At 43.7% G+C, this 27,683-nt stretch overlaps 1 protein-coding gene and 1 long non-coding RNA gene across 4 annotated transcripts in view; one reads left to right on the forward strand and one right to left on the reverse strand.

Moving 5' to 3' along the window:
* The window catches only part of sema3e (sema domain, immunoglobulin domain (Ig), short basic domain, secreted, (semaphorin) 3E), an 89,116-nt gene that overhangs the window by 25,246 nt on the left and 36,187 nt on the right, over positions 1-27,683 (reverse strand). For both annotated transcript variants that reach the window (XM_061916790.1, XM_061916791.1), the window contains exons 2-5: positions 26,627-26,787; positions 26,463-26,522; positions 16,627-16,746; positions 7,162-7,255 (exon numbers count right to left, since the gene is read on the reverse strand). In XM_061916790.1, the coding sequence (XP_061772774.1) occupies positions 7,162-7,255; positions 16,627-16,746; positions 26,463-26,522; positions 26,627-26,787 (435 nt within the window). The remainder of the gene's footprint in view (positions 1-7,161; positions 7,256-16,626; positions 16,747-26,462; positions 26,523-26,626; positions 26,788-27,683) is intronic.
* On the forward strand, positions 1-27,683 carry LOC133562947 (uncharacterized). Of its 2 annotated transcripts, none has more exons than XR_009808959.1 (9): positions 1-763; positions 1,529-1,764; positions 3,694-3,817; positions 7,068-7,273; positions 15,799-15,895; positions 17,287-17,425; positions 19,051-19,169; positions 26,485-26,535; positions 26,613-27,683. It is a non-coding gene; the product is annotated as an uncharacterized LOC133562947 (long non-coding RNA). The 2 variants fall into 2 exon arrangements; XR_009808960.1 differs by having other exon boundaries at positions 1,689-1,764.

Raw genomic sequence — 27,683 nt, forward strand, 5'->3', positions numbered from 1 at the left:
CGAAACTAAAACTGAACTGGCTACAAAGTATACAAAAACAGAATGCTGGACGACAGCAAAGACTTACTGTGGAGCAAACAAGGGTCCACAATGTACATCTGAACATGACATGACAACAATGTCCACACAAAGAAGGATAAAAACAACTGAAATATTCTTGATGGCTAAAACAAAGTAAATGCGGGAAATATCGCTTAAAATAAGACATGAAACTGCTATAGGAAAACACCAAAATAGGAGCGCAAGACAAAAACTAAAACTCTACACAGGAAAACAGCAAACAAGTCCAAACAAGTCAGGGTGTGATGTGACAGGTGGTGACAGTACACCTAATTTGAGACAAGAGCTATATCAATTAATGCTTGGTTATGCCTTAAAGTCATAGCCAACAATTGCGACAACGACTTTTTACTGTCAACTGAGTTTTGTTTTTTTAGTATTTCTGCTGGTGGTGTACCTCCCCATTTCTTCAATTCCTTGGCTCAAAAAAGGTTGAAAAACTATGCTATTGGGTAAAGAAACATTTATGTTGGGTCTTGTTTGTTGAATGTGTGAAGAATATATGTATGACCAGCGTTTAAAAGTCACTGTGGACTTCAACAGTGAGGTGCACTTCCTCCTTTTAGTCAGCAGGGAGCAGCATTGCCTAGTTTACAGCAATACCCCAAAAAAGGAGTCCCTTTCCGGTCTAGTTTAAACTCGTTCGGTGAAGATTACAAACATTTTAATCTGCTTAATTCTCCCGCCAAACAAAGTATCATCGGTATGTATCAATAAGTAGCATGTTAATATTCGATTGTGGTGTATTATTTGTTAGCTGTGATGTCATTTGCGACCTTTTATGGCCAAAAGTCAGTCATGCTCATTTTTGTCATGTCATACGAAGAAGTGAATGTTAGCATAGCAAGCTAGTTTGCTGTAGAGCAGGGGTCTGAGAGTCAAGAAGCCAAATTTTAATGGTCATTTTGCGATATTGCCATATTTTTGCTGAAAAGATTTAGTAGAGAACATCGACGATAAAGTTTGCAACTTTTGGTCGCTAATAAAAAAGCCTTGCCTTTAGTAGCAGACGATGTGCGCGTGAAATCACGGGTTGTAGAGCTCCTCACATCTGAACATTGTTTATAATCATGGCCACCAGCAGCGAGAGCGATTCGGACCGAGAAAGCGACGATTTCTCCATTAATTTGAGCGAGGATGAAAAATCCGTGGATGAGGATAGTGAGAGTGAAGGACTAGAAAAAAAAAAAGACGAGGGCAGTGGGAGTGATTCAGATGTTATTATACACATTTACCAGTGTAGCGGAGTGTCCTGGGTTCGCTTATACAGTGTATAATAAAATAATAAACGGGAGACGTTAGAGCAGGTCCGGTAGCCACAGCTTCTTTAATGTGAACTCCTTAACACCTCTCTCTCCACAACCACACACCTTACGTCACAGCCCCACGGCAACTCTGAAAGGACAAAACTCCTCCTCCTCCTTACACTCTGTTAACTTGGGACACCCTGAACTGTTTGTCACACTAGGATAATTCTGGAAAATCCCTGAGATTATATGGTACCTGAAAGTCGGAGGGGTGTAGCCACGGGTGTGGTGACCGCCAGTGTCTCCGTGGGAAGCCACGTTTCTCGACGAGGCAAGGCAGCCGGGCTGAGATTTTTTTTTTTTTCCCCTCCACGGTGTAAGCATCTGGCCGTTGGGAGGAGGCAAGAAAGTCCGCAGCTGCAGGAAGAACGACGCAAACTCTCCGCTCATGTCTACGGTAAGAGCTGACTTATTGCCACCATTTTCTCACCGAACCCTGCCGGTTGACTTGTAGTAAGAAACCATGTTCGCTTGACAACTCTGTTCCATAGTAAAGCTTCACCGTCAGCTTTCGGGGATGTAAACAAGGAAACACCGGCTGTGTTTGTGTTGCTAAAGGCAGCCGCAATACACCGCTTCCCACCTACATCTTTCTTCTTTGACGTCTCTATTATTAATTGAACAAATTGCAAAAGATTCAGCAACACGGATGTCCAGAATACTGTGTAATTATGCGATTAAAGCAGACTTATAGCTGGGATCGGGCTGGATCAAAATGTCCGCTGCAATCCGTGACGTTTTCAGCAGGACAATTCGCACGAAATTTAAAATTGCAATTTAGTAAACTAACCCGGCCGCATTGGCATGTGTTGCAATGTTAAGATTTCATCATTGATATACAAACTATTAGTCTGAGTGGTCGGTAGTAGTGGGTTTCAGACAAAAATGTTTTTCCGTAAGAGCCATATAATATTTTTTTAACTCTGAACACAACTAAACGCGTGCATTTTTAAGTAAGACCGCCATTTCTACAGTACGGAGCCCCTAAAGGGACATGGGGATTTTTTTTTTTTTTTTTAGACATGTATCTCGTGGCCACGAGAAACTATCTCGTGGCCACGAGAAACTATCTCGTGGCCACGAGAAACTATCTCGTGGCCACGAGAAACTATCTCGTGGCCACGAGAAACTATCTCGTGGCCACGAGAAACTATCTCGTGGCCACGAGAAACTATCTCGTGGCCACGAGAAACTATCTGTGATGTTTGACTAAAGGAGGACGTGACGGCAAACGGACACCAGGTGGCAGTATGTCCATTTATTAATATATATATATATATATATATATATATATATATATATATATATATTAACAAATGTATATATGTAATCAATCAACAGAAAACATACTAAGTAAATGGAGCGTGGCAAAAACTATAGAGTGTATGGTGTTAGTCTAAGTGTGTAAATTAAATGAAGTGTGTTTTACCCAAGTGTTGACAAAAGAGAACGCGGAAGTCCGTGGGGCAGGCAGAGGGTTCGGGTCAAACGAGCGAGGAGTCGAGGTACAAAGGAGGCAGTCAGAAGACAGAGGGAGATCCAGGGAAAAGAGTGAGACGCACAGCTCACCTTGCGGGCGACGGAGAATTCTGTGGGGACACGGGAGAAGACACTGAGAACACGTAGAGGTACAGGCCACAGGGAGAGCAGGTTTGCATAACGCAGGGTGATTGCTTACGGTACGCATTTGGAACTAAGTTCCCGCCCGGATCCCTGTGTCCACATGGTCTTTTATACTGCTCATCGTCAGTCACAGGTGTGTCCTGCAGCCGGCTGCGGCGGAGAGTGGGCGCGGTCCGCTTGATGAATGCGGGGGCGTGTCTGGAGTGCGCTGTCGGCGGGTCCTCTGGTTGAACCCGCAGCGGAGAGAGACGCAGAATGCGAATGTCCCACAACACTATCTCGTGCGCACGAGAAACTTTTTATTTAAAAAAAAAAAAAGTTTTTATTTTTTTTATACATGTCTAAAAAAAAAAAAATCCCCATGTCCCTTTAGGGGCTCCGTACTACAGTATAATAGGTCTCTTATTCTTTGTAATACCATTGTTATTCTGAAGCTAACTGTGGAGGGGCCCTGGCCTGCGGGCCTGCAGCGAAGCGGGGCGCTGCCAGGACCGGCCTTGAAATCAGCGACAGGTGCGTAGAAGGCCCACCTGGGCCTTGTTATCTAATCACCTGTCACTATGTTATTAGCAGCAGCCAGGAGGAGAGACGGGTTTGGGGCTGGAGCCGGAGCGCGAGTGAGAACGAAAGAGAAAAATACAATTGCTGGAAAGGAACTGAGAGACTGATTGAAAAATAAAACAATATTGTAACCCTGAAACAGGCTCTCATATCGGTGCTTGGTGGTCTGAAGAACCCCCTGGAGGGCAAGCCCCTGTCATGACTTGGACTTTGGGATATTTTGTTTTTCCAATGCAAAGGATAATTGGCACGAGCCAGGCGTGAACGTGAGTACATTTTTAATTATTATTACACAAACAAACTACAACAAAGGCAAACAAATGGCGCGCACAATGGCGGAGAACAAACTTGACTAATGAAAGCAAAAGACAAGCACAGAGGCTATAACTATAAACACGAAACCAAAACACTAGCTCAATGGCATGAATAACAATGAACTATAAACAAAAACTTACATGACAAGGAACTGAGAACGAGACATGGATCTTTGCAAGGTGCGTAGCAGGTGCTAGGCATGAAAAGGAGGTGTGAGTAGGTAAAGTTGCCAGGACGAAGAACAGAAACAGAAGGGCTTAAATAGCAGTGACATAATCAGTTATTGGACAGCTGTAACTGAGTTGGCATGGTAACGAAAACAAACCAGGAAGTGCAAAACAGAAAACAAGTGTCCAAAAAACCAAACCGAACATAACCAAAACAAAACATGATCCATAGGCATGACAGCCCCACACTAAACAATAATAAATAAATAACTTCCTACCATTAACGCAACTTCTTGAACATAAAAATGCATGAGAATATGTTATATTTTGAACGTAATTTTTAACACTGTGATTACAAGTGGAATTATTCATTACTTATCGTGTTAAGCAATGTCAGCTCAGATTTATCCGAGAGCCAGATGCCGTCATCAAAAGAGCCACATCTGGCTTGCGAGCCATAGGTTCCCTACCCATGCTGTAGAATACCTTAAAATACATTTTTTGTGGTGTTTCTTTATCCATTTAAGTAGGCAGACCATGTTGTGAAATCCCAAAAAGAGGACCCATATATGCATGCCAAGGCCGGGACTTGGTGAAAATTTGCCAATTATACTCGAACTTGCTTTATAAATTAGGCTGACAATATGTCCTCTTTTCCCCGGACCTGTCCTCTTTTGCGCGACTGTCCGGGTTGTCCGGGCGGGGTTTCCTAAATGCCTCAAATGTCTGGCGTTATGTGTTAAGGTTGCATGTATTTTCATTGTACAAACGTAGGTATAGGGTTAAGAGGAGTTAAAAACAAAACAAATTGTTAAGGTGTGCACACGCAACAACATTCATGAAGGAGGGGCAGAGAAAGAGTGAGCGAGGTAGTGTACCGATTGTCAATCAAGGCATACTTGATCAACAGCCATACAGGTCACACTGAGGGTGGCCGTATAAACAACTTTAACACTATTACAATTATGCGCCACACTGCGAACCCACACTAAACAAGAATAATGAACACATTTCGGGAGAACATCCGCACCATAACAGAACAAATACACAGAACCCCTTGCAGCACTAACTCTTCCGGGATGCTTCACTATACACCCACACTACCCCCATCACTGCACATCAAATATTCCGATTTGAAAAATATTTTTAGTGGAAGATATTGCTTATTTTGTGTGTTTGCCATAAAAAAACATAGTTTTGTTTGACAAAACTATGTTTATAAAGCAAGTTCGAGTATAATTAGCAAATTTTCACCTAATCCCGGCCTTGGCACGCATATATGTGTCCTCTTTTTGGGATTTCACAATATGGTCAGCCTATTATAAATAATATATTTAAATAAAGTAATTTTTTCACCTCTGTTGACAGCAGTGTTGGCACTAGTAATTTTCAAAATGGGGTGCCGGAGACCCCATCAAGTCATATAAATGGGGTCCCACAGTAAATTTTTGGGGGTCCCACTTTTTTGTAAGCATTTCCACAGACGCGGAAGGAGATTTTCACATCAGAGTTCTAAAGCTTAGTGATATATAGAATTGAATAGAAAGTACTTTATTGATCCCTGGGGGAAATTCAGCAAATATCTGATGTATCAGATTGTAAGTGGGTTTATCGTGTACCCTTTGCGTTCATATGTCACTGTTTGTTACATTTTTGTTACGTTTCACTTGATTGTAAAATGTGTCGATCGAAAGAGGGTGCGACATTAATTTTTTGTCAATATTCAGTGTTTTATCGTTCATAGAAAAATATAAAAATTAAATTCCATTTTTTAAAGCGGTCTGTCATAACGTTTTTGGCATTCAATCAGACATTATTGTGAGGTTTTGTATTAATGTTCCTAAAAATAGATATGCCGGGACCCAGACACGTTTTTTCCTCTAAATGTGGCCCCCCGTGTCAAAATAATTGGCCGGCATTAAAATAAATAAATAAAATATTGTATGCCTTCCGCCCGATTGTAGCTGGGATAGGCGCCAGCGCCCCCCGTGACCCGAAAGGGAATAAGCGGTGGAAAATGGATGGATGGATGGATGTTGTAGTGTCCCGGAAAAATTTGTGCTGCAAGGGATCCTGGGCATTTGTTCTTTTGTGTTTGTTTTGTTATGGTGCGGATGTTCTCCCGAAATGTGTTTGTCATTCTTGTTTGGTGTGGGTTCACAGTGTGGCGCATATTTGTAACAGCGTTAAAGTTGTTTATATGGCTGTCACGCCAAATTTCTTCCCCCCCTACAAAAATCTCCCCCCCCATTTACTTCCGGGGTCATGATTAATACAGACGTTTTGTTAACGCTATATTATAAAAATATAACGCTATATTATAAAAATACAGACATTTTGTTAACGCTATATTATAAAAAATATTAAAAAACAATTTACAAACACAAGCTATGGGATGACGCATTTACTTCCGGGGTCACGTTTCCTCTTATGTCTTCCCATAACTTGTGTTTGTAAATTGTTTTTTAAATTGTTTTATAATATAGCGTTAACAAAACGTCTGTATTTTTATAATATAGCATTATATTTTTATAATATAGCGTTAACAAAACATCTGTATTAATCATGACCCCGGAAGTAAATGGGGGGGAAAGGTTTTTGTAGGTAGATGAAATTTGGCGTGACACGGCCGTCCTCAGTGTGACCTGTATAACTGTTGACCGTATAAGCCTTGTTTAACAGTCAATCCTCTATCTCTTTGTCTCTGCCCCTTCCTCACGAATGCTGCTGCATGCCTTCACAATTTTTGTTTTTTATCCCCTTCTGAAGCCTGTTTGTACATTGAATATCCACGCAACCCTGACTCAAAATGCCAGATATTTGAGGCATTTCGGAAACCCCGCCCGGACAACCCCGCAAAAGTGGACATGTCCGGGGAAAAGAGGACGTATAGTCAGTCAAAAATACATATTTTGTGGTGTTTCTTTATCCATTTAAGTTCATTACACGGCATAGTGCATTTGTTATTGTAATATGCTTTTGTGTGTCATTGGCTGCTTTAATGTAAGCATTCGTTCTGCTTGTGTGTTTTCAGTTTGATCCTAGTTAAGGTCAATAAACCTGCAGACAAGAAGACGTTTTCGATGAAGAAAAGGTGTGAGGGTAAAGCCAAGATATAATCTTTCTACCTGAGATGGCGGACGTACACGGGCTGTCGGGGTCAAATGGACATCGTCCTCGGCCACTCGTGACGCTCTCTTCTTTAAGCGCAAACAGCGTGTCCTACGAAACAGTCACACAGTAAGCAACAGACCTCAAATGTACACAGATATTGGAATCATACAACACCCCAAAACCGGTGAAGTGGGCACGTTGAGTAAATGGTAAATAAAAAAACAGAATGCAATGATTTGCAAATCTTTTTCAAGTTATATTCAATTGAATAGACTAAAAAGACAATATATTTAATGTTTGAAAAAAGAAACATAATTTTGTTTTGCAAATAATCATTAACTTACAATGTAATGGCAGCAACACATTGCAAAAAGGTTGCCACAGGAGCATTTTTACCACTGTGTTACATGGCCTTTCCTTTTAACAACACTCAGTAAACTTTTGGGAACTGAGGAGACACATTTTTAAAGCTTTCCAGGTGGAATTCTTTCCCATTGTTGTTCAACAGTCTCCGTAGTGGTATTTTAGGCTTCATAATGCACCACACATTTTCAATCAGAGACAGGTCTAGACTAAAAGCAGGCCAGTCTAGTATCCGCACTCTTTTACTATGAAGCCACTCTGTTGTAACACGTGACTTGGCATTGTCTTGCTGAAATAAGCAGGGGCGTCCATGATAACGTTGCTTGGATGACAACATATGTTGCTCCAAAACCTGTATGTACCTTTCAGCATTAATGGTGCCTTCACAGATGCGGAAGTTACTCATGCCTTGCGCACTAATACACCCCCATACCATCACAGATGCTGGCTTTTGAACTTTGTGCCTAGAACAATCCGGATGTTTTTTTTCCTCTTTGGTCCGGAGGACACGCAACGTCCACAGTTTCCAAAAACAATTTGAAATGTGGACTCGGCCCTGCGATGAGGTGGCGACTTGTCCAGGGTGTACCCCGCCTTCCGCCCGATCGTAGCTGACATAGGCACCAGCGCCCCCCCGCGACTCCAAAAGGGAATAAGCGGTAGGAAATGGATGGATGGATGGACTCGTCAGACCACAGAAGACTTTTCCACTTTGCATCAGTCCATCTTAGAAGAGCTCGGGCCCAACGGTGCGTTTCTGGGTGTTGTTGATAAATGGCTTTGGCTTTCATAGTAGAGTTTTAATTTGCACTCAGAGATGTAGCGACCAACTGTAGTTACTGACAGTGGTTTTTTTAAAGTGTTCCGAGCCCATGTGGTAATATCCTTTACACACTGATGTCACTTTTCGGTGCAGTACCATCTGAGAGATCGAGGGTCACGGGCTTAGCCACTTACGTGCAGTGATTTCTCCAGATTCTCTGAACCTTCAGATCAGGGGTAGGGAACCTATGGCTCATGAGCCAGATGTGGTTCTTTTGATGACTGCATCTGGCTCTCGGATAAATCTGAGCTGACATTGCTTAATATGATAAGTAATGAAGGATTCCACTTGTAATCACAGTGTTAAAAATAATGTTCAAAATTCAAAACATTCTCATGCATTTTTAATCCATCTGTTTTCTACCGCACCCGTTCAAGAATTTGCGTTAATGGTAAGAAGTTATTTATCTATTCTTGGTTAGTGTGGGGTTTGTCAGACCACCAAGGACCAACATGAGAGCCTGTTTCAGGGTTACAATATTGTTTTGTTTTTCAATAAGTCTCTCAGTTGCTTTCCAGCAATTGTATTTTTCTCTTTAGTTTTCGCTCGCGCTCTGGCTCCAGCCCCAACCCCGTCTCTCCTCCAGGCTGCTGCTTTTAACAGAGCGACAGGTGATTAGATAACAAGGCCCAGGTGGGCCATCTACGCACCTGTCACTGATTTCGAGGCCGGTCCTGGCACACCCCAGTTCGCTGCAGGCCAGCAGGCCACACCCCTCCAGTTAGCTCGAGAATAACAATGTTGTTACAAAGAATAAGAGACCTATTATACTCTAGAAATGTTGTCTTACTTAAAAATGCACGCATTTAGTTTTGTTCAGTGTAAAAAAATATATTATATGGCTCTTACGGAAATACATTTTAAAATATTTGGCTTTTTGGCTCTCTCAGCCAAAAAGGTTCCCGGCCCCTGCTTTAGATGATATTACGGACCGTAGATGGTGAAAGCTTGTTCTTAAACAATTTGCTCAGGCATTGGTTGACAAAGTGGTGACCCTCGCCCCGTCCTTGTTTGTGAATGACTGAGCATTTCATGGAGGCTGCTTTTATACCCAATCATGGCACCCACCTGTTCCTCAATTAGCCTGCCCACCTGTGGAATGTTCCACATTAGTGTTTGATGAGCATTCCTCAACTTTATCAGTCTATTTTGCCATTTGTGCCAACTTTTTTGAAACATGTTGCGGGCATCAAATTCTAAATGAGCTAATATTTGCAAAACAAATAAAGTTTACCAGTTCTAACATTAAATATCTTGTTTTTGCAGTCTATTCAATTGAATATAAGTTGAACAGGATTTGCAAATCATTGTATTCTGTTTTTATTTACCATTTACACAACGTGTCAACTTTACTAGTTTTGGGGTTTGTGCATGTCATGAATAGAACGTGGGAGAGCGGAATTATCCAGGCGAGTGATTAGGAAGTGTTGGATGAGAGGGAGTTAGGAAAGTGATGGACGACCCAGGACTGTTGTCCGTACGGCAACACCTCACGCTGGAGGTGACGGCCAGTCAAACACTTCTTTAGGCAGCAGGTGGCTGCAACATGTGAGGAAAGCCCCCCAACATACAACTGAAGGACAGTAACCCGCTAACGTTTACGTCCATTACTCGCGGACCACAAAGGCTGTCCTTGATTTATGAGAAGACCCTGATTTTTTTGTGCGCCCACCCCAAACCCCCTGGGAGACTGTAACAAAGACCATCCTGGGGTCAAACTCATCCATCATGCTGTGCCATCTATTTACAATCAAGCTGGGAAGCTGTAAGATAGGACTAACTCTTTATTTACATCAGTGCAATTTAAAGGACGTGTCAAATTGCTCATATTGTCAACGTGCAATTTGCAAACCGCTCTAAAAGCATGAACGCCCTCCAGACACTCTGTATACCAGTACTAGTATAGTGTCGCGGTACTAATAAATAGAAAACAGTACTATAATCTGTTTGAAAAGCACAGGTTCCCCATTTATGTATTTTTTAACGGGCATGACATCGCGTCGGGACATTGCTAGTTTTACAAGAAGAGGAGCATGTTTGGCAGCGCACACACACAGAGTACTTACAAGCAGAGACAGTGTGTAGACCAGTGGTCACCAACCATTTTGAAACCAAGAGCTACTTCTTGGGTACGTACTGATTAATGCGAAGGGCTACCAGTTTGATACACACTTTAAAAAATTGCCGGAAATAGCCAATTTGCTCAATTTACCTTTAATAAATAAATCTATATTTATGTTTAAAAATGGGTATTTCTGTCTGTCATTTGTCGTACGTTTTTTTTCCTTTTACGGAAGGTTTTTTGTAGAGAATAACTGATGAAAAAAACACTTAATTAAACGGTTTAAAAGAGGAGAAAACAGGAAAAAAATGAAAATTAATTTTGAATCATAGTTTATCTTCAATTTCAACTCTTTAAAATTCAAAATTCAACCGAAAAAAAGAAGAAAAAAACTTGCTAATTTGAATCTTTTTGAAAAAATTTAAAAAATAATTTATGCAACATCATTAGTAATTTTTCCTGATTAAGATTAATTTTAAAATGTTGATGACTTGTTTTAAATAGGTTAAAATCCAATCTGCACTTTGTTAGAATATATAACAAATTGGACCAAGCTACATTTCTAACAAAGACAAAGCATTATTTCTTCTAGATTTTTCAGAACAAAAATGTTGAAAGAAATTCAAAATACTTTGAAATAAGATTTAAATTTGATTCTACAGATTTTCTAGATTTGCCAGAATATTTTTGGGGAATTTTAATCATAATAAGTGTGAAGATATATTTCACAAATATTCTTTGTTGAAAAAACAGAAGTTAAAATGAAGACATAAATTAAAATGTATTTATTATTCTTTACAATAACAAAATGAATGTACTTGAACATTGACTTAAATTGTCAGGAAAGAAGAGGAAGGAATTTAAAAGGTAAAATGGTATGTGTTTAAATATCCTAAAATCATTTTTAAGGTTGTATTTTTTTCTCTAAAATTGTCTTTCTGAAAGTTATAAGAATTAAAGTAAAAAAATGAATTAATTTATTTAAAAAAGTGAAGACCAAGTCTTTAAAATGTTTACTTAGATTTTCAAATTCTATGTGAGTTTTCCCTTTCTTAGAATTAAAAATGTGGAGCAAAGCGAGACCAACTTGCGAGTAAAAAAATACAATTTAAAAAATATGCAGCTCACTGGTAAGTGCTGCTATTTGAGCTATTTTTAGAACATGCCAGCGGGCGACTCATCTGGTCCTTACGGGCTACCCTGGTGTAGACAGAAAAGGGAGAATGTTTGCATTTTGGTGTAAAAAATAAAAATAAAGGTGAAGTAATAACACTGAGGAAGAGGTGCTGTAAGACATGGCTATCTCGCTAACAGCTAACATCCATCTGCAGTCTGCAGTGTTTCAGCTTCTTCTAAATCAGTAATCCTCAACTTCATACGCGAAAAAGTAAGTTTCTTACAAGTAACATTATCAGTGGAGGATGAGGACTAGCTAAACATGCTTCACTACACGCCGTAGGAGGATACAATAGCTCACCGGTGTCACCGCCAATGACACGGTTCCTTAATGTAAACAAATGCCATGGGTGGATCTACACCTGATAGCCACTGTAATGATACCAAGTACAGGAGCTTATCTAGTTGACATATCCAGCCATCTTCTTCCGCTTCTCCAAAGTTGGGTCGCGGGGGCAGCAGCCAAAGCAGGGAAGCCCAGACCTTTCTCTCCCTAGCCACTTCGTCCAGCTTCTCTCGGGGGATCCCGAGGCGTTCCCAAGCCAGCCGAGAGACATAGTCTTCCCAATGTGTCCTGGGTCTTCCCCATGGCCTCCTACCAGTTGGATGTGCCCTAAACACCTCCCGAGGGAGGCGTTCGGGTGGCATCCTGACCAGATGTCCGAACCACCTCATCTGGTTCCTGTCGATGCGGAGGAGCAGCGGCTTTACTTTGAGCTCCTCCTGGATGACAGAGCTTCTCACCCTATATCTAAAGCTGAGCCTGCCACCCGGCGGAGGAAACTCATTCCGGCCGCTTGTACCCGTGATCTTGTCCCTTTGGTTATAACCCAAAGCTCATGACCATCGGTGAGGATGGGAACGTACATCGACTAGTAAATTGAGAGCTTTGCCTTCCGGCTCAGCTCCTTCTTCACCACAATGGATCGATACAGCGTCCGTATTATTGAAGACGCTGCACCGATCGGCCTGTCGATTTCACCATCCACTCTTCCCTCGCTCGTGAACAAGACCCCGAGATACTTGAACTCCTCCACTTGGGGCAAGATCTCCTCCCCAACCCGGAGATGGCACTCCATCGTTTTCCGGGCGAGAACTATGGACTAGGACTTGGAGGTGCTGATTCTCATCCCGGTCGCTTCTCACTCGGCTGTAAACCGATCCAGTGAGAGCTGAAGATCCTGGCCAGATTAAGCCATCAGGACCACATCATCTGCAAAAACGCCTTGACTGCGCCTAGAAATTCTGTCCATAAAAGTTCTGAACAGAATCGGTGAGAAAGGGCAGCCTTGGCGGAGTCCAACCCTCACTGGAAACGGGTCCGACTTACTGCCGGCAATGCGGACCAAGCTCGGACACTGATCATACAGGGAGCGGACCGCCACAATCCGACAGTCTGATACCCCATACTCTCTGAGCACTCCCCACAGGACTTCCCGAGGGACACGGTCAAATACCTTCTCCAAGTAGACTGGTTGGGCAAACTCCCATGCACCCTCAAGGACTCTGCCGAGAGTATAGAGCTGGTCCACAGTCCCACGACCAGGACGATAGTTGATATATTACATCGATATTTTTTATTGTCACAAAATCTTTTTTCCGTTTTTTAAAATTCATATTATGTTTATAAACTCAGTGAATACGTCCCTGGACACGTGAGGACTTTGAATATGACCAATGTATGATCCTGTAACTCAGGGGTAGGGAACCTATGGCTTTAGAGCCAGATGTGGCTCTTTTGATGACTGCATCTGGTTCTCAGATAAATCTTAGCTGACATTGCTTAACACGATAAGTCATGGGTGTCAAACTCTGGCCCGCGGGCCAAATTTGGCCCGCCGTGTAATTTCATTTGGCCCTTGAGGCAATAATAAAATAACATTAGAGCTGGCCCGCCGGTATTATACAGTGGCGGTGCCGCTGTATCACCGCATTCAACGCTAATTCTCATACTTGCCAACCCTCCCGATTTTTCCAGGAGAATCCCAAATTTCAGTGCCTCCCCCGGGGCAAGTATTCTCCCGAATTTCCACCCGGACAACAATATTGGGAGCGTGCTTTAAAGGTACTGCTTTTAGCATCCTCTACAACCTGTCGTCACGTCCGCTTTTCCTCCATACAAACAGCGTGCCGGCCAAGTCACGTAATATATGCGGCTTTCACAAACACGTACTTGGTCAACAGCCATACAGGTCACACTGAGGGTGGACGTATGAACAACTTTAACACTGTTACACCACACTGTGAACCCACAGCAAACAAGAATGACAAACACATTTCGGTAGAACGTTCGCACCGTAACACAACATAAACACAACAGAACAAATACCCAGAACCCCTTGCAGCACTAACTCTTCCGGGACGCTACAATATACACCCCCGCTACCAACAAAACTCGACTTTGCATGTCACTATAAAGTTATATAAGCCTTGCTTGTTCAATATTCAATGCAAAACTTGTTTGGTTTTCTATTAAAAGGTTAAGTTGTTCAACTTAGGCCCGCGGCTTTGTCAAGTTTAGAATTTTGGCCCACTCTGTATTTGAGTTTGACACCCCTGCGATAAGTAATGAATAATTCCGCTGGTAATCACGATGTTAAAAATAACGTTCAAAATATAAAACATTCTCATGCATTTTAATCCATCCATCCGTTTCAACCGGTCCTGTTCAAAAAATAACAATGTTGTTTAAAATAATTAGAGACTTATCATACTCTAAAAATGTTGGTTTTACTTAAAAAATGCACGCATTTAGTTGTATTCAATGTTAAAAAATATGATATGGCTCTCACGGAAATACATTTTAAAATATTTGACTTTCATGGTTTTCTCAGCCAAAAAGGTTCCCGAACCCTGCTGTAACTACTTGGAATCGGATTGATACCTAAATGTGTGGTATCATCCAAAACTAACGTAAAGTATCAAAGAAGAGAAGAATAAGTGATTATTACATTTTAACTGAAGTGTAAATAGTACATGTTAACAAAAAATAAGCCAATGTTAACAGTAATTGAACGAGTAGATTAATAATCCACTTTTACAGTTTGTCCTTCGTAATGTGGACAAAATAATAGGTGTATAAATGACACAATGTGTTACTGCATACATCAGCAGACTAATTAGGAGTCTTTGTTTGTGTACTAACTACTAGAATACAAGTTGTTTAGTTTGTTTACTATTTTATATAAGGACTAATTGCTTTAATGTACCCTAAGATTTTTTGTTAAAATGTTATTAATCATAACTAGACTCCAACGATGTCAAATTCTCCCCCAATAGTTTCTCATATGTTTGTGCTAACTCTCTGCTGCAAACATTTTTGGTGTAACTATTATAATTTTTACTTCATTAAATGTCATTTTGACGGATGGATTGAAACTTTTATTAGTAGATAGACCAGTACAGTACATATTCCGTACAATTAGCCACTAATTGGTAACACCCGAATACATTTTTTAACTTGTTTAAGTCGGGGTACACATAAATCAATTCATGGTAGATTAATCTTGTTTATTGTTTTATGTTATTAATGTGTATTTAAGGTGTTATTATTCATACAGACTCCACTTTTGTACTATGTTAGTGCTGGCTTTTCCTCCAAAAGGGTTTGGTCTAACTACTACAGTCTTTAAGTTATTAACGCTTTAAGATTTCAAGTTATTATCATGTAATTAACATGTTTTTAATCATAACGAGACTCCAACTATGTCAAGTTTTCCCCAAACATTTCACATTTGTATCTGCTATAAAAAATATTTGGTTTATTATAGTTTTTAAGTAACGTATTATGGTTTTTAATTTATTAACATGTATTTAAAGGCCTACTGAAACCCACTACTACCGACCACGCAGTCCGATAGTTTATACATCAATGATGAAATATTAACATTGCAACACATGCCAATAAGGCCGGTTTAATTTACTAAATTACAATTTTTAATTTCTTGTTGAAAATGTCGCGGAATTGGGTTGCAGGGGACGAATTAGCGCAGCACCATTTGCGTCTAAAAGTCATCTCTTTTCATCGCGCAATTAAACTGTATTCTGAACAACTTTGTTGCTGAATCTTTTGCAATTTGTTCAATTAATATTGGAGAAGTCAAAGTAGAAATATGGAGGTGGGAAGCTTTGGCCTTTAGCCACACCAACACACTGTGTTTTTTCGTTTAAAATTCCCGGAGGTGAAGTTTCGGTGAGAAAATTGTGGTAAAAAGTCGCCTCTTACAGGAGATCAGCTGAGCTTGCGCCGTCCATGCAGCTGCCGTCGACTTCCCTCAGAGACTGGCGTCAAGACACCCGTGGACACACCCCCTCCGACTATCAGGTACTATTATAACTCATTAAAACACTAGCAACACAATAGAAAGATAAGGGATTTCCCAGAATTATCCTAGTAAATGTGTCTAAAAACATCTGAATCCATCCCAATGCAATCGCCTTTTTTTATTTTTTAACTTTATTTATTTATTTTTATTTTTTTGTAGTCTTTCGCTATCAATATCATCAGCCACGAATCTTTCATCCTCGCTCAAATTAATGGGGAAATTGACGTTTTCTCGGTCCGAATAGCTCTTGCTGCTGGAGGCTCCCATTATAAACAATGTGAGGACGTGAGGAGCCCTCACCCTTGTGACGTCATCATCTGTGACTTCCGGTAAAGGCAAGGCTTTTTTATTAGCGACCGAAAGTTGCGAACTTTATCGTCGATGTTCTCTACTAAATCCTTTCAGCAAAAATATGGCAATATCCTGAAATTCTCAAGTATGACGGATAGAATGGACCTGCTATCCTCGTTTGAATAAGAAAATCTCATTTCAGTAGGCCTTTAACGTGTTATTAATCATAACTAGACACTAACTAACAATGTCAAATTATTCCCTAAACATGTCGTATTTGTTTGTGCAAACTATTGCGGTAAAGAAAACACTTTTATCCAAGACGAGACTGTGGGCCAAGGAAAGAAATGTAGCTAAAATATGAAAGATAACAACACCTGCTTTTATCAATATATATAAGTCTAAAGTTAATAAGTGGGTCAGGAATCAAGCTCCTTACCTTCCCGGCGTTCCCCACTTGGACCAAGGCACACATGGGGTTAAAGGCCCCTGTTCCGCACACCAGGAGGTGGGTCTGGTTGTACTGCTGCAAGACCTTGATGTAATTTGCACATTCCATCTGTTGGAAAAGGTAAACTAATCAATCACTGGTTGCATCATCAGGGGGTGCAGGGAGGACTTTCACTACCTGGTCAATAATGTCAATAGGTCAGGTCAAGGAAAGGTCAGTAAGCACTGTAAGGAAAACCTAAAATGGTCAAATTACATTCACGCTTGGACCATTTTTAGGCCGCACTTTTATTTGCCCTCCGCATAGTCTGATCATAAAATACAATATCATAATTAGATCTTACACTAAAAAAATATTTGCTCCGTCAACTGCAACATAAATGTAAGAAGTCGTTTTTTTTCCTCAAATAACTTTGCACAGGTTTTTTTTTAAACCATAGGGCTCATTGTAGGGCCGCCAAAAACTGTTTTAATAAACTTTTCCACCACTTGTGGCAGTAATGACATTGTCAAACAAACCGAAGTCACAGAGGAGTTTCTTAACCGCAAAATTGATGACTAAAGTGGCGAAACTGTATTTTCATTTGCTCTATTGTTGTGTTTTGTCATTTCCCTGCCTTTTCCTTTTTTTATGGTGTCTTTTCTTCAGTTAATTAGTCCCCAGCGAGGCACACCTGCAACAAATCCTACCCAGGTGTATTTAAGCTGGTCACCGACAGCTGGGTCAGGCCGGTTATTCTCTCCTGTACCTCCCATGTGCGGGCGCCTGTTTCACTTCGTCAGTCCTGGTACGTTGTTTTTCCTTATTCCTGAAATTCCTCACCTCCTTGTGTTTGCTTCCGAAGCCTCCCTGAGGCAAAGAGGATTTTGTGTTGGACTTTTTGTTATGCTCAAGTGCGCCCAGACCTTTTCCCCTGCCGACCACCGAGGGACCTGTTTGTGTTTGATTATTCATGGTGTGCACTTCTACCCCATCGCTTTTTGTTACACTTTTTGGACTCGTTAAATTTTCCTTTTTGTAATTCTACCTGGCCTTCCGTCTCTGCATCCACTTGATCAATTCCTAACATGTATCTCAGTTATCACAAAACTTTGTGTTTCAATGAGTTCCCGGCGAGAAGACAAAAGCGGTCTTTAGTCCTACCAAGCAGAAAACTTGGTAGGACTCCACGGGACGGGAAGCAATATGAAGGTGTTCTGTTTCTTTCATGTATTTTAAAGGGGAACATTATCACAATTTCAAAAGGGTTAAAAAGAATAAAAATCAGTTCCCTGTGGCTTGTATTTTTTGAATTTTTTTTTTTAATTTTACCGGTCCCGTAATATCCCTAAATAAAGTTTTAAAGTGCCGTATTTTCGCTATCTTCGAAACCACTATCCATTTCCCTGTGACGTCATACAGTGCTGCCAATACAAACAACATGGCAGTTACCACAGCAATATATAGCGACATTAGCTTGGATTCAGACTCGGATTTCAGCGGCTTAAGCGATTCAACAGATTACGCATGTATTGAAACAGAAGGTCGGAGTATGGAGGCAGATAGCGAAAACGAAATTGAAGAAGAAACTGAAGCTATTGAGCGAATAGCTATTGACGCTATTCGGCCAAAGCGTGGGTGTACCTAATGAAGTGGCTCATAGCATGGCTGACTTATTAGCATCGCCGGTAAAATGTGCAGACCAAACGATCAGGACTTTCGCATCTTGTGACACTGGAGCAACTTAAATCCGTCGAATGGTAAGTGTTTGTTTCGCATTAAATGTGGGTATCTAGTTTCAAATGTACATACAGCTAGCGTAAATAGCATGTTAGCATCGATTAGTGTAGCATGTTAGCATCAATTAGCTGGCAGTCATGCCGTGACCAAATATGTCTGATTAGCACATAAGTCAACAACATCAACAAAACTCACCTTTGTGAATTCGTTGACTTAATTGTTGCAAATGCATCTGCAGGTTATCCATACATCTCTGTGCCATGTCTGTCTTAGCATCGCCGGTAAAATGTGCAGACACTCTGGTACATTCAATGGGGGTCTGGCGGCAGATTTCTTGCCAGTGGTGCAACTTGAATCCCTCCCTGTTAGTGTTGTTACATCCTCCGACAACACACCGACCAGGCATGATGTCTCCAAGGTTCCAAAAAATAGTCAAAAAAACGGAAAATAACAGAGCTGAGACCCGGTGTTTGTAATGTGAAAATGAATATGGCGGGTGTGTTACCTCGGTGACGTCACGTTCTGACGTCATCGCTAAAAAAACGATAAACAGAAAGCCGTTTAATTTGCCAAAATTCACCCATTTAGAGTTCGGAAATCGGTTAAAAAAATACATGGTCTTTTTTCTGCAACGTCAAGGTATATATTGACGCTGGCATAGGTTTGGTGATAATGTTCCTCTTTAATCAACAGAAAGATATTGTCTTGACCCGGGATCTACAAAGCGAAGAGGAAGCAGGACCCGACTCCACTACAGGGACCTCTTCTTTGAACTGTTTTGCGACCTTTTCTGTGAGCTGTTTTAATCAAAGGTGATGGCTGTTTACGACCCCCGTGCCTTAGAAACAGGGAAAATCCAAATAAAAGAGGAGGCATACAGTCTTTCACCAGAGCGTGCTGGGAGACTGTACGACAGTACAGCCCAGGCGTCCCTCCTCAATTGAGCTAAATTTAATTCTGTCTCTGTTTAATTCCTTGCTTCTTGTCTTGTATAATAGATGTTATCAGTGTTTGAACCTGACACATTTATTTAAGAAACTTAATATTACTGTTGTTAGAATTGATTTATCTTCGCACTGCATAGTTGTATGTACATTCATTTATTTTTTTCCCTTTATCAGTACATTTGATTAGTATTTGTTTTTGTAATCATCCTGACCCAAGCCTTGATAATAATAACACATCCTCTCTTGTCATTTGACAAGGTCTATCTTAAATTGGAAGTAGTTTGGATATAATTATTCAATATGAATTTAATGAAAATTGAGTGTTCAAATCCTTGTAGTGTAAAAGTTGGGCCCCGAGGTCTACGAGTTAATGTTTTTTAATGCATTGTCAATTTTAAATAAACGTAAATAAAACTCCGTTTACAGAGGAGCTAACGGGAGCTCCACTATTTCGCCCATAAAATCTAATAAATAACCATTCAAAAAGCGCCAACAGTACTCCATTTACATATTGTTATTATAAGCCCTAACGCAGACCAACTATTTATAGCGGCGACGTAATCACTACCCTGTGTCTTGGGCATGACGTTAAAGCACATCCGGCAATGGAGGCTCCTCTATGGGTCTTGGGTCACTAGGAGATTAACCCCTTTACTACTGGTACCCCAGGTGGCCCTTGGCAAAGGCCTAGTACCTAACTGCCCCATAGCCAGGGACACGGTGAAGACCTCAACGGCGGAGCAGGCGGAACACGGTAGACATAAGAACTACCACAGTGGCTGCGATGGCTAAAGAAGGCTACATCAGAAAAGGGTCCTCAGTCGTCTTGGACTCTATGCCACTGTACCCTGACCCGATTCTGTCAAGGATCGTGTACCCCAGGTGGCCCTTGGCAAAGGCCTAGTACCTGACTGCCCCTTAGCCAGGGATACGGTGAAGACTTCAACGGCGTAGCAGGCGAAAGACGATAGATTTAAGAACTACCACAATAGCTGCGATGGCAGAGGAAGGCTGCAACAGAAAAGGGTCCTCAATCGTCTTGGACTCCATGCCACTGTACCCTGACCCGATTCTGTCTAGGATCGCGTACCCCAGGTGGCCCTTGGCAAAGGCCTAGTACCTGACTTCCCCCTAGCCAGGGATACAGTGAAGACCTCAACGGTGGAGCAGGCGGAAGACGGTATATTTAAGAACTACCACAACGGCTGCTACAGAAAAGGGTACCCAGTCGTCTTGGACTCCATGCCACTGTACCCTGACCCGATTCTGTTAAGGATCGTGTACCCCAGGTGGCCCTTGGCAAAGGCCTAGTACCTGACTGCCCCCTAGCCAGGGATACGGTGAAGACATCAACGGTGGAGCAGGCGGATGACGGTATATTTAAGAACTACCACAAATGCTGCAGCAGAGAAGGGTCCCCAGTCGTTTTGGACTCCAAGCCACTGTACCCTGACCCAATTCTGTCAAGGATTGTGTACCCCCAGGTGGCCCTTGGCAAAGGCCTAGTACCTGACTGCCCCTTAGCCAGGGATACGGTGAAGACTTCAACGGCGTAGCAGGCGGAAGACGGTAGATTTAAGAACTACCGCAATAGCTGCGATGGCGGAGGAAGGCTGCAACAGAAAAGGGTCCTCAGTCGTCTTGGACTCCATGCCACTGTACCCTGACCCGATTCTGTCTAGGATCGCGTACCCCAGGTGGCCCTTGGCAAAGGCCTAGTACCTGACTTACCCCCAGCAAGGGATGCAGTGAAGACCTCAACGGTGGAGCAGGCGGAAGACGGTATATTTAAGAACTACCACAACGGCTGCAGCAGAAAAGGGTACCCAGTCGTCTTGGACTCCATGCCACTGTACCCTGACCCGATTCTGTTAAGGATCGTGTACCCCAGGTGGCCCTTGGCAAAGGCCTAGTACCTGACTGCCCCCTAGCCAGGGATACGGTGAAGACCTCAACGGTGGAGCAGGCGGATGACGGTATATTTAAGAACTACCACAAATGCTGCAGCAGAGAAGGGTCCCCAGTCGTTTTGGACTCCAAGCCACTGTACCCTGACCCAATTCTGTCAAGGATTGTGTACCCCCAGGTGGCCCTTGGCAAAGGCCTAGTACCTGACTGCCCCTTAGCCAGGGATACGGTGAAGACTTCAACGGCGTAGCAGGCGGAAGACGGTAGATTTAAGAACTACCGCAATAGCTGCGATGGCGGAGGAAGGCTGCAACAGAAAAGGGTCCTCAGTCATCTTGGACTCCATGCCACTGTACCCTGACCCGATTCTGTCTAGGATCGCGTACCCCAGGTGGCCCTTGGCAAAGGCCTAGTACCTGACTTCCCCCCAGCAAGGGATGCAGTGAAGACCTCAACGGTGGAGCAGGCGGAAGACGGTATATTTAAGAACTACCACAACGGCTGCAGCAGAAAAGGGTACCCAGTCGTCTTGGACTCCATGCCACTGTACCCTGACCCGATTCTGTTAAGGATCGTGTACCCCAGGTGGCCCTTGGCAAAGGCCTAGTACCTGACTGCCCCCTAGCCAGGGATACGGTGAAGACCTCAACGGTGGAGCAGGCGGATGACGGTATATTTAAGAACTACCACAAATGCTGCAGCAGAGAAGGGTCCCCAGTCGTTTTGGACTCCAAGCCACTGTACCCTGACCCGATTCTGTTAAGGATCGTGTACCCCAGGTGGCCCTTGGCAAAGGCCTAGTACCTGACTGCCCCCTAGCCAGGGATACAGTGAAGACCTCAACGGTGGAGCAGGCGGAAGACGGTATATTTAAGAACTACCACAACGGCTGCAGCAGAAAAGGGTACCCAGTCGTCTTGGACTCCATGCCACTGTACCCTGACCCGATTCTGTCAAGGATCGTGTACCCCAGGTGGCCCTTGGCAAAAGCCTAGTACCTGACTGCCCCTTAGCCAGGTATACGGTGAAAACTTCAACGGCGTAGTAGGCGGAAGACGGTAGATTTAAGAACTACCGCAATGGCTGAGATGGCGGAGGAAGGCTGCAACAGAAAAGGGTCCTCAGTCATCTTGGACTCCATGCCACTGTACCCTGACCCGATTTTGTCTATGATCGCGTACCCCAGGTGGCCCTTGGCAAAGGCCTAGTACCTGACTGCCCCCTAGCCAGGGATACTGTGAAGACCTCAAAGGCATAGCAGGCGGAAGACGGTATATTTAAGAACTACCACAACGGCTGCAGCAGAAAAGGGTACCCAGTCATCTTGGACTCCATGCCACTGTACCCTGACCCGATTCTGTTAAAGATTGTGTACCCCAGGTGGCCCTTGGCAAAGGCCTAGTACCTGACTGCCCCCTAGCCAGGGATACGGTGAAGACCTCAACGGTGGAGCAGGCGGAAGACGGTATATTTGAAAAACTACCACAACGGCTGCAGCAGAAAAGGGTCCCCAGTCGTATTGGACTCCATGCCACTGTACTCTGACCCGATTCTGTCTAGGATCGCGCACCCCAGGTGGCCCTTGGCAAAGGCCTACTACCTGACTGCCCCTTAGCCAGGGATACGGTGAAGACTTCAACGGCGTAGCAGGCGGAAGACGGTAGATTTAAGAACTACCGCAATGGCTGCGATGGCGGAGGAAGGCTGCAACAGAAAAGGGTCCTCAGTCATCTTGGACTCCATGCCACTGTACCCTGACCCGATTTTGACTAGGATCGCGTACCCCAGGTGGCCCTTGGCAAAGGCCTAGTACCTGACTGCCCCCTAGCCAGGGATACGGTGAAGACCTCAACGGTGGAGCAGGCGGATGACGGTATATTTAAGAACTACCACAAATGCTGCAGCAGAGAAGGGTCCCCAGTCGTTTTGGACTCCATGCCACTGTACCCTGACCCAATTCTGTCAAGGATTGTGTACCCCAGGTGGCCCTTGGCAAAGGCCTAGTACCTGACTGCCCCTTAGCCAGGGATACGGTGAAGACTTCAACGGCGTAGCAGGCGGAAGATGGTAGATTTAAGAACTACCGCAATGGCTGCGATGGCGGAGGAAGGCTGCAACAGAAAAGGGTCCTCAGTCATCTCGGACTTCATGCCACTGTACCCTGACCCGATTTTGTCTAGGATCGCGTACCCCAGGTGGCCCTTGGCAAAGGCCTAGTACCTGACTGCCCCCTAGCCAGGGATACGGTGAATACCTCAACGGTGGAGCAGGCGGATGACGGTATATTTAAGAACAACCACAAATGCTGCAGCAGAGAAGGGTCCCCAGTCGTTTTGGACTCCATGCTACTGTACCCTGACCCGATTCTGTCAAGGATCGTGTACCCCAGGTGGCCCTTGGCAAAAGCCTAGTACCTGACTGCCCCTTAGCCAGGTATACGGTGAAAACTTCAACGGCGTAGTAGGCGGAAGACGGTAGATTTAAAAACAACCGCAATGGCTGAGATGGCGGAGGAAGGCTGCAACAGAAAAGGGTCCTCAGTCATCTTGGACTCCTTGCCACTGTACCCTGACCCGATTTTGTCTATGATCGCGTACCCCAGGTGGCCCTTGGCAAAGGCCTAGTACCTGACTGCCCCCTAGCCAGGGATACTGTGAAGACCTCAAAGGCATAGCAGGCGGAAGACGGTATATTTAAGAACTACCACAACGGCTGCAGCAGAAAAGGGTACCCAGTCATCTTGGACTCCATGCCACTGTACCCTGACCCGATTCTGTTAAAGATTGTGTACCCCAGGTGGCCCTTGGCAAAGGCCTAGTACCTGACTGCCCCCTAGCCAGGGATACGGTGAAGACCTCAACAGTGGAGCAGGCGGAAGACGGTATATTTAAGAACTACCACAAATGCTGCAGCAGAGAAGGGTCCCCAGTCGTTTTGGACTCCATGCCACTGTACCCTGACCCAATTCTGTCAAGGATTGTGTACCCCAGGTGGCCCTTGGCAAAGGCCTAGTACCTGACTGCCCCTTAGCCAGGGATACGGTGAAGACTTCAACGGCGTAGCAGGCGGAAGACGGTAGATTTAAGAACTACCGCAATGGCTGCGATGGCGGGGGAAGGCTGCAACAGAAAAGGGTCCTCAGTCATCTTGGACTCCATGCCACTGTACCCTGACCCGATTTTGTCTAGGATCGTGTACCCCAGGTGGCCCTTGGCAAAGGCCTAGTACCTGACTGCCCCCTAGCCAGGAATACGGTGAAGACCTCAACGGTGGAGCAGGCGGAAGACGGTATATTTGAAAAACTACCACAACGGCTGCAGCAGAAAAGGGTCCCCAGTCGTCTTGGACTCCATGCCACTGTACTCTGACCCGATTCTGTCTAGGATCGCGCACCCCAGGTGGCCCTTGGCAAAGGCCTAGTACCTGACTGCCCCCTAGCCAGGGATACGGTGAAGACCTCAACGGTGGAGCAGGCGGATGACGGTATATTTAAGAACTACCACAAATGCTGCAGCAGAGAAGGGTCCCCAGTCGTTTTGGACTCCATGCCACTGTACCTTGACCCAATTCTGTCAAGGATTGTGTACCCCAGGTGGCCCTTGGCAAAAGCCTAGTACCTGACTGCCCCTTAGCCAGGGATACGGTGAAGACTTCAACGGCGTAGCAGGTGGAAGACGGTAGATTTAAGAACTACCGCAATGGCTGCGATGGCGGAGGAAGGCTGCAACAGAAAAGGGTCCTCAGTCATCTTGGACTCCATGCCACTGTACCCTGACCCGATTTTGTCTAGGATCGCGTACCCCAGGTGGCCCTTGGCAAAGGCCTAGTACCTGACTGCCCCCTAGCCAGGGATACGGTGAAGACCTCAACGGTGGAGCAGGCGGATGACGGTATATTTAAGAACTACCACAAATGCTGCAGCAGAGAAGGGTCCCCAGTCGTTTTGGACTCCATGCCACTGTACCCTGTCAAGGATCGTGTACCCCAGGTGGCCCTTGGCAAAAGCCTAGTACCTGACTGCCCCTTAGCCAGTTATACGGTGAAAACTTCAACGGCGTAGTAGGCGGAAGACGGTAGATTTAAGAACTACCGCAATGGCTGAGATGGCGGAGGAAGGCTGCAACAGAAAAGGGTCCTCAGTCATCTTGGACTCCATGCCACTGTACCCTGACCCGATTTTGTCTATGATCGCGTACCCCAGGTGGCCCTTGGCAAAGGCATAGTACCTGACTGCCCCCTAGCCAGGGATACTGTGAAGACCTCAAAGGCATAGCAGGCGGAAGATGGTATATTTAAGAACTACCACAACGGCTGCAGCAGAAAAGCGTACCCAGTCATCTTGGACTCCATGCCACTGTACCCTGACCCGATTCTGTTAAAGATTGTGTACCCCAGGTGGCCCTTGGCAAAGGCCTAGTACCTGACTGCCCCCTAGCCAGGGATACGGTGAAGACCTCAACGGTGGAGCAGGCGGAAGACGGTATATTTGAAAAACTACCACAACGGCTGCAGCAGAAAAGGGTCCCCAGTCGTCTTGGACTCCATGCCACTGTACTCTGACCCGATTCTGTCTAGGATCGCGCACCCCAGGTGGCCCTTGGCAAAGGCCTACTACCTGACTGCCCCCTTGCCAGGGATACGGTGAAGACCTCAACCGCGGAGCAGGCGGAAGACGGTAGATTTAAGAACTACCACAACGGCTGCAATGGCGGATGAAGGCTGCGGCAGAAAAGGGTCCCCAGTCGTCTTGGACTCCATGGCACTATACCCTGACTCGATTCTGTCAAGGATTGTGTGGTGACTCTTTGCATCAGTCTCCCCACGTAAAACAAAGTCACGCACGGGCATTCTCCATTAAGGGAAACACTCCTACCAGGAGGATCGCCATACTCGTTCGAGTGACTGGCAATGATGACCGTGTTTCCCTATGTATACATTGCTTCCTTGCTCCCCCTGTGTTTATTCCAGATCATAAATCATGCCTCTCACTCGGACATAGGAAGGCTTAGTAGGTATTCTGACAAGTTGGCACACTTTAACAACCATTTAGGACTCACAAATGGCGAGGAAAACAAGAAAACACATTTGTTATTACTGCAGTAAGAACCCAAGGCTTCGCATATATCGACCTATTGGATTAGTTTTAGACTAGCAAAAAAATTAAGTGTTTTGGATTAAATTGTCCCTTTTTTGGTTACGGTTGCCATAATTATATGAGTCTATACTGTAGTCATCCAGTCTTGTACTTACTTTTTCCCTTCCCTTCATCAAGCATTCTTCTATCTGAGGTTCAGTACTGGCCCATTGGATCTGCGAGAAAATGGTACATTTGAAAAGAAACTTGTATGCTACAAGCTGGCCAGTCTGTCCAGAACTAATGGACTCATAACGTGTTCAAAGGTCTTCATTCTCACCTCGTCATGGTTCGTGTTCACCTGGTCCAGGCTGAGGGAGAACAGAGTATTCTTGGCCCCCACATAAAGCCTCTTGTGGCCCTCGTCCAGCAGCATGGTCTGGGGTTGGATGGGCACTCCGTGGCCCTGGAACAGCCAGGTCCTGTTCAGCTGCCAGAGCTCTGCGGCAGAGAAAATATCCACATGGAACTGAACACAAGGGTTCCAACAACAACATTGCAGCTGTTTGGCACGTCAAATAGAGCAAAAGTTCACCTTTTTCCCCAGGTTGTAAAACTCCTGGACAGGGTCAAGAATGACCTAAGAGTTGTAATTATTATTTGTTTATATTATTTATTAGCTAACAGTTAATAGAACCTATGGTTGATATTCTATCTTTGTGTTCATTGTCTCTTTATCTGGGAGATGATAACAACTATCTATCCATCTATCAATCTATCTATCCGTCCATCCATCCATCCATCTATCTATCTATCCATCCATTCATCAAGTTAGCTAGGCATCTATCTATCCATCTATCTATCTATCTATCTATCCATCCATCCATTTAGCTATCGGTTGTCAAAAATCTTAAATGTTTTATTTGTTCGATAAAATTATATCTATCTATCCATCCATCCATCCATCCATCAATCTATCAGTTGTCAAAAATCGTATTGGTTTATTTGTTCGATAAAATAAAATCTATCTATCTAGCTATCTATCTATCTATCTATCCATCCATCTATCAGTTGTCAAAAATCTCAAATGTTTATTTGTTTGATAAAATCTTATCTATCCATCGATCTATCTATCTATCTATCTATCAGTTGTGAAAAATCTTAAATGTTTATTTGTTCGATAAAATCTATCTATCTATCTATCTATTTATCTATCCATCTATCTATGTATCTATCTATCTATCTATCCATCTATCTATCTATCTATCAGTTGTGAAAAATCTTAAATGTTTATTTGTTCGATAAAATCTATTTATCTATCTATTTATCTATCTATCTATCTATCCATCAGTTGTCAAAAATCTTAAATGTTTATTTGTTCGATAAAATAAAATCTA

Source organism: Nerophis ophidion, linkage group LG12, assembly GCF_033978795.1.
Source record: "Nerophis ophidion isolate RoL-2023_Sa linkage group LG12, RoL_Noph_v1.0, whole genome shotgun sequence".
Taxonomy (NCBI): domain Eukaryota; kingdom Metazoa; phylum Chordata; class Actinopteri; order Syngnathiformes; family Syngnathidae; genus Nerophis; species Nerophis ophidion.